The 14,262-nt window shown below is 45.1% G+C and overlaps 1 protein-coding gene and 1 non-coding gene across 2 annotated transcripts; both read right to left on the bottom strand.

Annotated features, from left to right (window-relative positions):
* Window positions 1-2,776: 2,776 nt before the first annotated feature.
* On the bottom strand, window positions 2,777-3,544 carry BNAC01G41880D. The gene has a single exon (XM_013833907.1). It carries the CDS (start codon window positions 3,542-3,544, stop codon window positions 2,777-2,779), a length of 768 nt encoding a protein of 255 aa, XP_013689361.1.
* Window positions 3,545-6,281: 2,737 nt separating this feature from the next.
* Window positions 6,282-6,388, bottom strand: LOC125580988. The gene has a single exon (XR_007318700.1). It is a non-coding gene; the product is annotated as a small nucleolar RNA R71 (small nucleolar RNA).
* Window positions 6,389-14,262: the final 7,874 nt, after the last annotated feature.

Below are 14,262 nucleotides of genomic sequence, written 5' to 3'. Positions count from 1 at the left end.
TCCAGGTTTTCAACGAACAGGCGGCAGTAGCCGGCATCCTTTTCGCCGTCCTTCAGTCTAGCTCTTCCCATCGCGATGTGGAAAGCCTGAAGGTGCGCTTTTGGATCGGCCGTACCATCGTACTTCGGTATTTTTATTTTTCCCGGATCAGACACCCTCATGTCCGAAATGCGATTGGTAAAAGGGGTCTTCCGAGCTCCTTCCAACAGTCGATCGATTTCGGGGGCAGCACTAGTAGCATGATGGATTTGAGACTTTACGGCCCTCACTTCTGCCGCAGTCTTGGTGATGTAGTCGCGAAGATCGCGGATATCCGATGTCTCGTCAGTAGATTTCCGAGCCTGTCGGCGTTTACTGCGAGTGTGCTCGGTTTGTCTTTCAGCCAGCTCCTCCTGTTCGTTCCAGTAGGCGATTTCTTCCTCTTCCGTCATTGGTTTTTCGAACGGGGAGCCTCCCCCGAGCAGATCGGCCTCTGGTCCTTCTCGGGTGTCGTTGGAAACATCGCTAGGATCCAGGTCAATGTGTTCGGCTTCGTTATCCTCCGAGTCCTTTGCAGGGGGCGGAAGACTTTCAGGGTTCCCCTTTTCGATGAGAGATTTCTCGCTAGGGTTTTGACCGGAAGGTCGTTCCCGCGCGACTCCTAATCTGTCGAGTGGGGTAGCGAAGTCGAGCCTTTTCCCGCGGATTTTGGTGGTTCCGCGGGGGTGGATTGCTTGGGTCCTTGCCATTAAGGTTTCAACCTGTTGGGTCAAGGTATTCACGAGCTTATCCTGTTCTTCCGACCTTTTCTCGTAGGTGGCGAACATCTTTTTAAACTCCTCGAGCTTCGCGGCGTTGGCTTGTGCGTTGGCCGTGGATACGTCCGCTACTGGAGTGTGGAGATCGGTGCCGCTGCCTCCGTTAAGAGGAGTTTGCATGTTATCCGCGTCGTTAGTTGACATGTCTGATCGAGAGTGAGGTGGCTTTTGCGGGTTAGATTGATCCGTACCCCCCCCCCCTCCTTCTAGCGCCAAACTGTGGAAACCGAAATTCGCACTGTCGATTTCCGTTTAAATAAGGAAACTAGGAAAACCCTAATTTCCCAGAGGACCCAGATATCTGCTAATTACCACACGTCAAGCAATCAGAACACGAGAATAACAACGATAAGAATAAGAAATCGAAAAAGAGAGCAAAGTAGATCTTATTCCGAATCTGCGTATGAGCGTTTGAATAGCGGAAAACATGGACTGAGCTTGCTACGGTCTTCGGGAGATAGCATTCGAAGGTTTGACGAGAATGCATGGATTGATGTCGTATCGATGTTCGGAAGGGTTCAATCGCTACACAGCGACTGAACTTCGGCTCGAGCCCGGTTGCTACGTAGTGACCGAGCGGGAGGAACGCTCGGTCGCTACGTAGCGATCGAGCTTTGGCTTGAGCTCGGTCGCTACGTAGCGACCGAGCGGGACGAACGCTCGGTCGCTACGTGGCGACCGAGCGGGACGAGCGCTGGGTCGCTACGTAGCGACCGAACTTTGGCTCGAGCTCAGTCGCTACGTAGCGACCGAGCAGGACGATCGCTCGGTCGCTACGTAGCGACCGAGCGGGACGAGTGCTCGGTCGCTACGTAGCGACCGAGCTTTGGCTCGAGCTCAGTCGCTACGTAGCGACCGAGCGGGACGATCGCTCGGTCGCTACGTAGCGACCGAGCGTGACGAGTGCTCGGTCGCTACGTAGCGACCGAGCTTTGGCTCGAGCTCGGTCGCTACGTTGCGACCGAGCAGGACAATCGCTCGGTCGCAACGTAGCGACCGAGATTCAGCTCGAGCTCGGTTGCTACATAGCGACCGAGCGGAACGAGCCCTCGGTCGCTACGTAGCGACCGAGCTTTGGTTCGAGCTCGGTGGCTACGTAGCGACCGAGCGGGACGATCGCTCGGTCGCTACATTAGCAACCGAGCTTTGGCTCGAGCTCGGTCGCTACATTAGCAACCGAGCTTTGGGTCGAGCTCGGTCGCTACGTAACGACCGAGCGGGACGATCGCTCGGTCGCTACGTAGCGACCAAGCTTTGGCTCATAGCGACCGAGCGGGACGATCGCTCGGTTGCTACGTCGCGACCGAGCTTCGGCTCAAGCTCGGTCGCTACGTAACGACCAAGCGGGACGATCGCTCGGTCGCTACGTAGCGACCGAGCTTTGGCTTGAGCTCGGTCGCTACGTAGCGACCGAGCGGGACGATCGTTCGGTCGCTACGTAGCGACCGAGCTTTGGCTCGAGCTCGGTCGCTACGTAGCGACCGAGCTGGACGAGCACTCGGTCGCTACGTAGCGACCGAGCTTTGACTCGAGCTCGGTCGCTTCGTAGTGACCGAGCTTTGGCTCGGACTTGGTTGCTACGCAGCGACCGGACAGCGTGTATGCGTGGTAATTACGCAACGGTCGAGCTTGGTTAGTTTGGTTTGAATCTTCAAGGATACTTCTTCGTAAAAACTTCGTGTTTGGTTATATTTTACGAAAGTTACATCTTCCTTTTTACTATCTCTTTCGGAAATACGATCTCCGAGGATTTTCGGGTGGTAATTCCGTCGTAACCGTTTTTGACCCCAACATGCACTAGTGGCTTGTGGAGCGGCTGAGGTTGAGGCTGCGACTGGTGATATTGTGGTGGCATATAAATTTGTAATTGACCGTTGCTCGGGACAGCATTTGCTCTGGGTTGAACAACTGTGTAACCCGAGGTTCCTTGAATAGGATACATAATAAAACGGATGGGTAGCTTGCTCCGCAAGAAACCTTTATGCGAAGCTCAATGTTCCTTTTCTCCCTGAAGAAACTGTCACATCCCGGGTCATCAAACTCATACCGTGACCATCATCACCTTTAGATGGCAGAGGAGACGGTGGGTTTAATCCATAAAGCTCCTGAATCGTGACTACGACCTCACCAACTCCTTTATCCCCAAGTAACGCTCGCACGCCAATTATTTTCACAACGAGTGTCAAACGACCCTCTTGAACTAGCTTCTCGTCGAGACAAAACTCAACTTCGTGGTCCCATCTCGGGTTTCTATAGGTGCAATAGGTGATAGGGGTATTGACTGTATCTTTAGTTCTTGCTTTACCGCCACGGATCATAACCGAAGCGGACACGTTCATGTCGTTACCTATGCTGACACTTTTTATGTCTTTAGCGGATTTGATCACAAGCATAAGTTTAAGTTTCGGCATAGTGGTTTGAAATTGAGGGGAAAACATGACAGGCTGACCTAAACTGGCTGGATCCGGATTTAGGTAAACGGGCTGACCTGATCTTGCTGGATCCGTATTTAGGTAAACGGGCTGACCTAACCTCGCTGGATCTGTGTTTAGGTAAACATGATGACCTGAACTTGCTGGATCCGGAGTTGGGTGAACGGGTTGACCAAACCAAAGCGAGTAGTCCGGGGCCGATGGGGACATATCATCAAGTGGTGCTACCGGGTTAAACCGGTACGAGAAGCTTAACGTTCCTTTGGAACCATCCTTGACTTTTACAGGGTAAGTCACTAACTTGAGTTTTATCATTCTTACCGTTAGTTAACGGTTGAACCGGATTTGAGGCAAGAAGCTCCTGAACCGAGATAGTAACTTGTCCCAAATAATGGTCATTTTCATTTTCTAGCCAGTAGCTAAATAACTTGACCGTGAGGGTAAACTGAACTGCTTCCTCGTCGACGGAGAACTTGACGGTGTGGTTCCACGTCGGATTGGAACATCCGTAAAAGTCGACGGGTGTCTTGGCTGATTGTTTCCGTTGATTAGTGCCGCCGGTGATTGAAATGACGGCGTATACACGTCCATCTTGTATGTTGCATTGATATGGCTGACATCATCGGCTGATATGATTTTGAGCTCCAAGGTTGGATTATTGTCTCTGCCTCTTTGCAACTCCGGTGGAGACATTTTCGGGAAGAGAGTCGAGTCTTATCTTGGAAAACTTGGCAAATGTTGAATTCTGACAAAGATAATTACTTAGTAAAGTTTTGTACGTATATATATACACATACAGCCTTAACAACAAATAATGTTATTTGCATACATGATATTGATATCTTGCATATTTGCATTGTTTTAACCATCCATTTTGTACATATTGATCGTATAGATTAGGAATTAAGCATCTTTATGATCCATATTGCATTCATATGTTTTTATCAGGTATTGGAGTGTCCTATGGAGTGATTGGAGATGTTTAGAAGCATTGTGGTTCAAGAAGAGATGGAAAATGAAGACTGGTCGGGTTTTGGCGAATGCAACGTGGGTTAAACCACGCGGGTTCACTTACCCGCGTCGACTCATTGAGAAGAGGCAACGAAGGCCTCCGATGCGGCTTAGATCACGCGGGTTGGGCTCACCGCGCGCATGAAGATGGAGCTTCATCGACGGGGTCACGCGGGATGAGCGACGCGGGAAGCCGTACCCGCGCGCATGAAGATGGAGCTCAGCGCGACGACTCACGAAGGGTTGGACTCACGCGGGGAGTCGTTCCCGCGCGCATGATGAAGCTGCTCGACACTCCGACGCGGGGAGAAGGACTCGAGGTGATCTACCCGCGCGCATGAAGTGGAGCCGCTCGACGCTCCAACGCGGGTTAGGGTCGCGCGGGTTGTGGCCGATGACTTCTACCAGAGTCGAGACTTTTCCTTAGTAGATTTTAGACGTTTTTTAAAGGCTTTTTAGACTTTTTAATGGAAACCATTAGGTTTTCGAGGGCTTGTATAAATACTCTTGTTATCCTAAAGTTGAGACTTATCTTGTTTTCTATCTAATCAAAAAGTCACTTTTAGGTGAAAGATCTAATCTTGATCAATTTCTCTTGTGTTTACTTGATTGCTTTGATCATTAATAATGTTAAGACTTAGATCAACTAATGATTTAGTGTCTACCATGATAATGAGTGAGTAGTCATCTTTGGATTCATGGGCCAGGATGATTATGATGATTAAGTGATGATCTAGAATGTTTTAGAGTAGATTAATATGTTTCCTTGCTTGATTGAGTGATCTTAACGCTAATCTAGAGGTGGCCATTTTAGATTAGAACTCTAGACATTTCATTGCCCGGAAGGTGTTCGATGAAATGTCTAAGCCAACTCAACATGCTCTTAACTTACCCTACCAAAGGAATTTGATGTTAGGGGAGTTTAGAAAGTTGAATGATCTTTCTTAATGATTGCTTGATTGACACAAACCAAAGGAATTTGATGTTTGATCAATGAGAGTAAATGAGCTTTTGTCTTGGAAAAGAACTTGCTTAGAATTGCTATCTAGACTTAGGGGAATGTGTTGATTGAAACCTTGCCATTTTAGATTAAATCTTAGTCATCTGAAATCAAAATCATATGCCCATGATTCCTCTTTTATCCATTTGATTGAAAGTTGCTATTTAGGTGTGTCAGAATCTTGTTGGTTTAATCAAACCACTTCATTGAATTGAATGCACTTAGATTAAGTTTGAACTTGCATTCTCTTTGCATCAAAATACTTAGAAATGGATTGACATCTTAAATACTACATGATTTGAATTAGGACCCTTGAAAAGTCCATTTCAAATTTGGCGTCGTTGTCAATCCTAAGTTGATTTTGACATTGAGATTTGGTGTTTGCTTGAGACTAAGTCTTATTTTTCTCATATCTAGTTACTGATTCTCTTTACTAGTCTTTTGTATCTCAGGTGCATGAACTTGCGGAGCAGATGCCCAACAGACCTAGCTCCAAGAGTTGAAGACATTAAAGCACTTAAAAGGGAGATTGCAAGGAGGAGAAGAGAAGAAGAGCAACAGGCTCACTTAGACAGATTGGGGTTTGTGATGGATCAACATCAGAATCAACCTCAAGATGGAGAGGGTAATGGCCAAGGAGCTGACAACCTTAGACCACAACACCCACAGCGCCAAGCTAGAGATATTGGCACCCATGATGAGCCCAATATCCATGGGCATAGAGCTGGTATTAGAGCACCAGCTGTGGAAAACAATAACTTTGAGATCAAGTCAAGCTTGATAAACATGATCCAGAGCAACAAGTACCATGGTTTTGCCTTGGAAGATCCACTAGACCACTTGGATAACTTTGATAAGCTGTGTGGAACTACAAAGATCAATGGTGTCTCTGAAGATGCATTCAAGCTAAGGTTGTTTCCATTCTCTTTGGGGGACAAAGCTCACACATGGGAGAAGAGTCTTTTAAGAGATTCAATCACAACATGGGATGAATGCAAGAAAGCTTTCTTCACCAAGTTCTTCTCTACTTCAAGAACTGCTAAGCTAAGGAATGAAATCTCTGGATTTCATCAAAAGAATCTTGAAGGCTTTGGAGAAGCATGGGAAAGGTTCAACAGCTACATCTCTCAATGTCCTCATCATGGCTTCAATATGGAGAGTTTGCTTAGTACTTTTTACAAAGGTTCTTTGCCCAAGTTTAGAAGCCAGCTTGATACTGCTAGCAATGGTTTCTTCTTGGGGGAGAACTGAAGCAGATGCTTTGGAGCTTGTAGAGAATATGGCTAAGAGTGATTCAGTCTACAGTGATGGGCATGATAGAAGCAACAGAGGCAGTGGAGGTGATGATACAAACACCAAGAGAGAGTTAACAGCTCTACAAGAAAAGAGGGATATGCTTCTCTTGGATAGAGCTAAACAAGAGAATGTGAACTTTGTTGGTGAGCGGAAACAAGAAGGGATTGATGTGCTTAATGAAGTTGATGGTCTAGAAGGTCAAGAAGAGCTTTGTTTTGTGAATGCTAATGGGACATGGTACAAGAAGGAGCCTAACTTTCAGTACAACAACTACTAACAAAAGCCCTTCTACAACAACCAACAAGGTGGTTACCAAGCTAGACAAAACTACTCTCAAGGTTTTCCCTCCTAAGGAAATCAGTCTACACAAGGCCAAGCCGGATCTTCTACTTCTGCTCCACAAGAGAGTAACAGTGATGCAATGTTGAAACAGATCTTGGAGTCTCAAACTAGAAGTGAGAAGCACATTGGATATGAGCTGAAGAACCTTCACACCAAAGTTGATGAAAGCTACAATGATCTCAACAACAAGTTCTCAAACCTTGCTTCCAACTTCAAGGCTTTGGAGAACCAATTTGCCTCTATGAGTTGTAACTCCAAACGCCCTATGGGATCATTTCCCGGAACATCTGAGCAAAATCCAAAGGAGGCAATGAAATCCATCACCCTTAGGAGTGGTAAACAGCTGTCTCTTAGACCTCTCATTAGGGATAATGAGAAGTAAGATGGGGAGGTGATCATCAATGTGGATGATGATGTGGTTATTGTGGATGAGAAAACTAATGAAGAGAAGATAATTGAAGCTAAAGGGAAAGGAAATGTTGGAGAAGAGAAGAAGGTTGTGAACAAGAATGAAGCTGCTACTTCATCAAAAGGAGCTCCATTCATCCCTCCTCCTTATGAAGCAAAACTTCCCTTTCCTGGTAGATTCAAGAGACAGCTTTTGGAGCAATACAAGGCCTTGTTTGAGAAGCAAATGAGTGAAGTTCAGATTACTATGCCCATTATTGATGCCTTCATGCTAGTGCCTCAATACAGCAAGTTCCTAAAATATGATGTGACTAAGAAGAAGAAAGAGATGGAAGGGATGGTGATTCTCACCCATGAATGCAGTGCCATTATACAACGGTTAACCATCCCCAAGAAGCTTGAAGATCCAGGAAGCTTCACTCTACCTTGTGCCATTGGGCAATTGGCTTTTGAGAAATGTCTTTGTGATTTGGGAGCAAGTGTGAGCCTTATGCCTCTTTCCATTGCTAAAAGGCTTGGGTTTACACGATACAAGAAGTGTAGACTTTCTCTTGTGCTAGCTGATCGCTCAGTGAAGATTCCCATTGGTATCCTAGAAGATCTCCCTGTTATGGTTGGAAATTGTGAGATTCCTACAGATTTTGTGGTGTTGGAGATGGATGAAGAACCAACATACCCTTTGATATTAGGGAGACCTTTCTTGGCTACAGCAGGAGCTGTTGTGAATGTTAAGGAAGGGAAGATTGATCTTCATCTTGGCAAAGGGAACATCTTACATTTTGATATCAAGGAGGTGATGAAAAAATCAACTATCCAAAGCCAAGCATTCTACATTGAGGAGATGGAAGCTCTAGCTGAAGAGTATTTGGAGGAATTGGCTATTGAGAACTCTCTTCAACATACCCTAACAGTTGATAAAGAGGCTCAATTGATAGAAGACGAGGAGAATGCAAGGTATGTGAGGATGCTAGACTACCACAAGGAAAAAAGTGGAGAAGACAACTTCATAGAGCTTCCATAAGAAGTTCATCATGATGCCTCAGTTGATCAACAAGAGAACCTCCAAGAAGATGATTGGAGTGAACTCAAAGCACCAAAAGTGGAGCTTAAACCTCTTCCCCTTGGTGTAAAGTATGCCTTTCTTGGACCTAATGAGACATATTCTGTCATTGTGAGTAGTGAACTGAATGAAACTGAATTGTCTAAACTTTTGAATGAATAAATCTAGAGGATGAATCTATGACTTCTATAGAACATCAAAGAAGGTTGAACCCCAACTTGAAAGATGTTGTTAAGAAAGAGATTTTAAAACTCCTAGATGCAGGTGTAATCTACCCTATTTCAGATAGCAAATGGGTGTCTCCTATGCATGTTGTCCCAAAGAAGGGTGGAATAAATGTGGTTAGAAATGATAAGGATGAACTAATTCCAACAAGAACAATAACAGGACATAGGATGTGCATAGATTATAGAAAACTTAACTCAGCATCTAGAAATGATCATTTCCATTGCCATTCATTGATCAATGCTAGAGAGACTTGCAAATCATCCTTATTATTGTTTTCTTGATGGGTATTCAGGGTTCTTCCAAATCTCCATACATCCAAATGATCAAGAGAAAACAACATTCACATGCCCTTATGGTACCTTTGCTTATCGAAGGATGCCATTTGGGCTATGTAATGCTCCAGCCACTTTCCAAAGATGCATGATGTCTATTTTCTCTGATCTTATACAGGATGTTGTGGAGGTGTTCATGGATGACTTCTATGTCTAGGGATCTTCATTTTCTGCGTGTTTGTCCAATCTTTGCAGAGTCCTAAAGAGATGTGAAGACACCAACCTTGTGCTGAATTGGGAGAAGTGTCACTTCGTGGTTAAGGAAGGGATTATGCTTGGACACAAGATTTCAGAGAAGGGGATTAAGGTGGACAAGGCCAAGATTGATGTGATGGTTGGGTTAGCTCCGCCAAAGACAGTGAAAGACATTAGAAGTTTCCTTGGTAATGCCGGATTCTACAGAAGATTCATCAAAGACTTCTCCTTGGTAGCTAGACCACTGACTAAGCTTCTATGCAAGGAGGCTTCTTTCAACTTTGATGTGGAGTGTCTTGGAGCATTCAAGACATTGAAGGATAAGCTGGTTAGTGCCCCCATTGTGCAGCCACCAGATTGGGATCTGCCATTTGAGATCATGTGTGATGCTAGTGACTATACTGTGGGAGCTGTCCTTGGTCAGAAGAAAGACAAGAAGACTCATGTGATCTACTATGCAAGTAGAACTCTTGATGAAGCCCAAATAAAGTATGCTACAACTGAGAAGGAGCTGCTAGCCATTGTCTATGCCTTTGAGAAGTTCAGAAGCTATTTGGTTGGGTCAAAAGTCATAGTCTACACTAATCATGCTGCAATGAAACACCTTTTGGCCAAGAAGGATTCTAAGCCGAGACTGTTTAGGTGGATCCTGCTGCTACAAGAGTTTGACCTTGAGATCAAGGACAAGCCATGAGTTGAGAATGGTGTAGCTGATCACTTGTCTAGACTGAAGATTGAGTGTGAGATCCCCATTGATGAAGGACTTCCAGAAGAACAGATCATGGCTATTAGAGCAGTAGTAGCAGTTTGTGAAACTGGAAAGAAGCTTGAAGAGGTGAAGGCAACTGAAGAGAAAGGTCCTTGGTATGCTGATTTGGTAAACTATTTAGCTTGTGGAAGAGAGCCATTGGGTCTTGAGGGATATGCTAGGAAGAAGTTCTACAAAAATGTGAAGATATACTATTGGAGTGAGCCTTATCTCTACATACTTTGTAGAGGTCAACTCTATAGAAGAGTAGTAGCTAAAGAAGAAGATGATGAGATCCTTACATACTGTCATGGATCATCCTATGGAGGTCCTTTTGCTACTTTCAAGACTGTTTCAAAGGTGTTGCAAGCTGGGTTTTGGTGGCCTCATATGTTAAAGAACACTCAAGACTTTGTCTCTGAGTGTGATTCATGCCAAATGAGAGGGAACATCACCAAAAGGAATGAGATGCCTCAAAACCCAATTCTAGAAGTGGAGGTGTTTGATGTGTGGGGCATTGATTTCATGGGACCATTCCCATCATCTTTTGGCAACAAGTACATCCTTGTAGATGTTGACTATGTCTCCAAGTGGGTGGAAGCTGTAGCAAATCCCACCAATGATTCTAGAGTTGTGATCAAGATGTTCAAAAGCACCATCTTTCCAAGGTTTAGAGTCCCACAAATTGTGATCAGCGATGGAGGCTCTCCCTTCATCAACAAGCTGTTTGAAGGTCTTTTCAAGAAGAATGGTGTGAAGCATAAGGTGGCAACACCTTACCATCCTCAGACAAGTGGGCAAGTTGAAATCTCCAACAGGGAAATCAAATCTATCATAGAGAAGATTGTGGGGACTAAAAAGGAAAGATTGGTCTGGCAAGCTTGATGATGCGCTTTGGGCTTATAGGACGGCTTACAAAACTCCTTTGGGAACCACACCTTTCAACCTTGTGTATGGAAAAGCTTGTTATCTACCAGTTGAGCTTGAGTACAAGGCATTGTGGGCTGTTAAGTTGCTGAATTTTGACATCAAGAGTGCCAAGGAGAAGAGACTTCTCCAACTCAATGAGCTTGATGAGATTAGACTGGATGCTTTTGAGAACTCAATGATCTACAAGGAGAAAACCAAAGCTTTTCATGACAAGAAGATCTTTAAAAGAGAGTTTAGAGCTGGAGATCAAGTACTTCTCTACAACTCTAGATTGAAGTTGTTCCCCGGGAAGCTCAAGTCAAGATGGTCCGGTCCTTTCAAGATCAAGGAAGTTAGGCCATATGGCGCAATTGTGTTATGGAAAAAAGATGGTGGAGACTTTACAGTCAATGGACAGAGGGTTAAGCTCTACATGGGAACCACAACAGAGGAGGAAGGAATCTCAGTTCCACTCTCCGACTCCATTCCCGCCTAGCCAAAAAGAAAAGAAGTCAAGCTAGAGACTTAAAACAAGTTCACTTGGGAGGAAGTCCCATGTCTATCCCTGTACATACTTCACTAGGTGAAAAAAAAAAGAGTGATCGAGGTCCGACGCGGGTTTCTCCGACGCAGGATCGATTACCCGGGCAGACGTAGCTGGAGAGAGCGCGAGAACGGATGACGCGGGTTGAGTGACGCGGGGAGTAGTACCCGCGCGCACGGAGATGATCATTGACGACGAGTCCACACGAGGAAGACGACGCGGGTTCGCTCCGACTCCTCCTACTCGTGTTAACGGATCAAAACCCGCTCAGGTATGGTTTCTTACCAGAAACCCGACAACCCGACCCGGTTCGACCCTAAACCACCCTACCCGCGACTCTCTCTCTCTCTCATTTCCTCTCTCCCCCTTTTTCACAAACACCAAACTCTCTCAAACCTCCCACACGAAATCACTCCATATCTCACTCAATTCTCCACCAAATCACTCCATTCTTTTTCCTAAATCCAAGCTTTCGCCCCTGTAGTCTAGTTTCTTGATTCAACTCATCATTTCCATTCATCCGGAGTAAGGTATCGTATCACAAATATCAATTTCGTAGGCCTCATGAACCCTAGAAATTCGAACTTGAAATTTGATCCTTTTCTTGCTAGATTCTTGCGAAATAGACTAGGGAAAGCTTATATATCATGTTGGGTTGTTGATTCTATGGTGAACTTGAGTTGACTATAAACTTTGAAAATTAAGGTTCATGAGATGTGGGGATTTTTCAAAATTGCAATAATTGGGTATGATTTTGGTTTAGCTTGGTTAGTTAGGGTGTTTGAAAGCTTGATTAGAAAACTTTCTCATTGAAGAATTCATTTAGTGCTTAAATTTTTCTTAAGAGCTTTATTCTTTGCTTATATCTCTCTCTTGTAGCCTTGTATCAACAACTTGTGTGCATTGTGATAGTTTTTGCTTAAGCTAAATGATCATGAGTTGAATTCACATTTGCACTATCAAGTCTCTTTCCATGTGCTTATTCTTTTCCAAGGTTTGATATTCGCAGGTACCAATGGGGAGAAAAGATCAACACATGATGGAAACTGAGAAGAAAGAGGTTGCAAAGCAAGAGACTGCTAGAACTGGAAAGCCTTTAACCTCCACGACTGCAACAGGAGGGACTTCTAGGCAACAAGCCTTGGCAGCAAAGAAATCAAAAGCTTAAGAGAAGAGAGATGGAAAGCAAGTTGCCATTGTTGAGAGGGAGGTTGTTGGTAGTAGAAAGTCATCTCCTCCAAAGAGATCTAAGGAGCCAAAGGACAAGGGGATAGCTCTTCCTCAAGTGGAAGACAGTGAGGACATCACTAAAGAAGACCAAGCTCCCCTCAAGAAAGCCAAGATGTCAAAGGGAAAAGAGGTTGATGTCGAGAGGGATAGAACCAAGAAGCCAACATAATCTGAGCTGTTTGCACACTTGAAGAATGGTGTGTTGTGGCCTCCAACTAGATTTGCAGATATCAAGATTATGGCGGAGTTGGAGATAGATGAAGACATAAAATCAATGCTGGAGCACATGAGCATGCAAAGCTTCTTTTCCATGGCTCACCCTACGTATGAAGAGGTCTCATGTCAGTTCTTGGCATCATTGGAGGCCACCTTTCACACCTCTAAGCATGTGAGGCAAGGATGGGGGAAAGACAAGTTCAAGGTCCATGAGAAGGTTCACTGCATGACCTTCAAGGAGATTGGACAAGCACTTGGTCTTAAAGATTTGGAGGAATCATCCATCCCCATACTTAATGATGCCCCCAAGGAAGAGAGCATTGCTAGACTGGTTTGGAAGGTGTTGGCGGGCAAGGATCGCAAGCCCAGCCGTGACAAGAATGCCTCCATTCGCCATCCTTCAGTGCGCTATCTCCACCGGTTGATTGTCCACACCATCTTCCCAAGGAAAGAACCAGGAACTGTTAATGATGAGGAGCTACAACTTCTTCACCAAACCATCCAACATTATGCTCCACCCTCTCAGTTGTCTCTTGTCAGCACTGATTTCTACAAGAACTTTGGAATGGTGGGATTCTTTGTGAAGCGCCTCATCCACTACAAAGAGTAGGCTTGGACAACAAGTGACTCTGAACTTCAGATTGGAATTGGTGGCTTGATAACTCCATTGCTAGCGTACAAGGATATCCCCTTGGGAGATGATGCAACTAGTCCAACCTTCTTGGATGGAAGCTACTTGAAGAAAGCTCAGTACTTCAGTGGAAGGTTCGATGGAGTTTGTGTCTACTCTTACCTACAGTCTACAAAGGAGGTTTTAGTGCTTCTCCCAAATTGGAACCTAACAAGCTTGCACCAGCCAGGAACTATTAGCTTTGATATTGGAAAAGAACACTTCCTTGCACCCCATGGTCCTCTAGGCCCCATGAGCTCTCCGGAGAAGAAGAAGATTGCGGATAAATGTGGTATGTACCAGGAAGATACTTCTGGTTTAAACTCTGAGCTCCTCTATGGTCCTCCTCGTTACCGCTTTGAGCAGTGTCCTGGAGCTTTGGCTAGTGGTCTCCTTCGCCAAGCTCATGAGCATATTGGAAATCTCCAAAGCTAGAACAAAGCTCAGGACATAACTATCTTCAAGCTCAAGAACAAGTGCAAGGAGTTGAGTAAGACTGTAAAGAGGCAAGCTGAAGCTTCAGCTCAATTCATGAAGAAGGTGGCTGATATAATGACTAGAGGAGCGGTAGCAGGATGCTCAACATCATACTTTGACTTCCTTACCCCCCAGCCCCAGCCCTCAATTGGCCCTTTAGCACTCAGTTTTCATGCCATTAAGAAACAGCTGCTCCGCCGGAAGAGAAACCCACCAGCTCTACCCTCCGCTTCAGGAAACAAATCTCCATCCCTTGCCTCAACAGATGAGGAGGTTGACACCGAGGATGAGGCAACAGACTCTTCCCAAGCTCCATAGTGAGGTACTCCACCCCCTTTTCATTGTATATACAAGTTTTTCTTTGCAT

Source organism: Brassica napus, chromosome C1, assembly GCF_020379485.1.
Source record: "Brassica napus cultivar Da-Ae chromosome C1, Da-Ae, whole genome shotgun sequence".
Taxonomy (NCBI): Eukaryota; Viridiplantae; Streptophyta; class Magnoliopsida; order Brassicales; family Brassicaceae; genus Brassica; species Brassica napus.
Note: the sequence above shows the minus strand (reverse complement) of the source record. Positions and strands in the feature narration are given on the sequence as shown.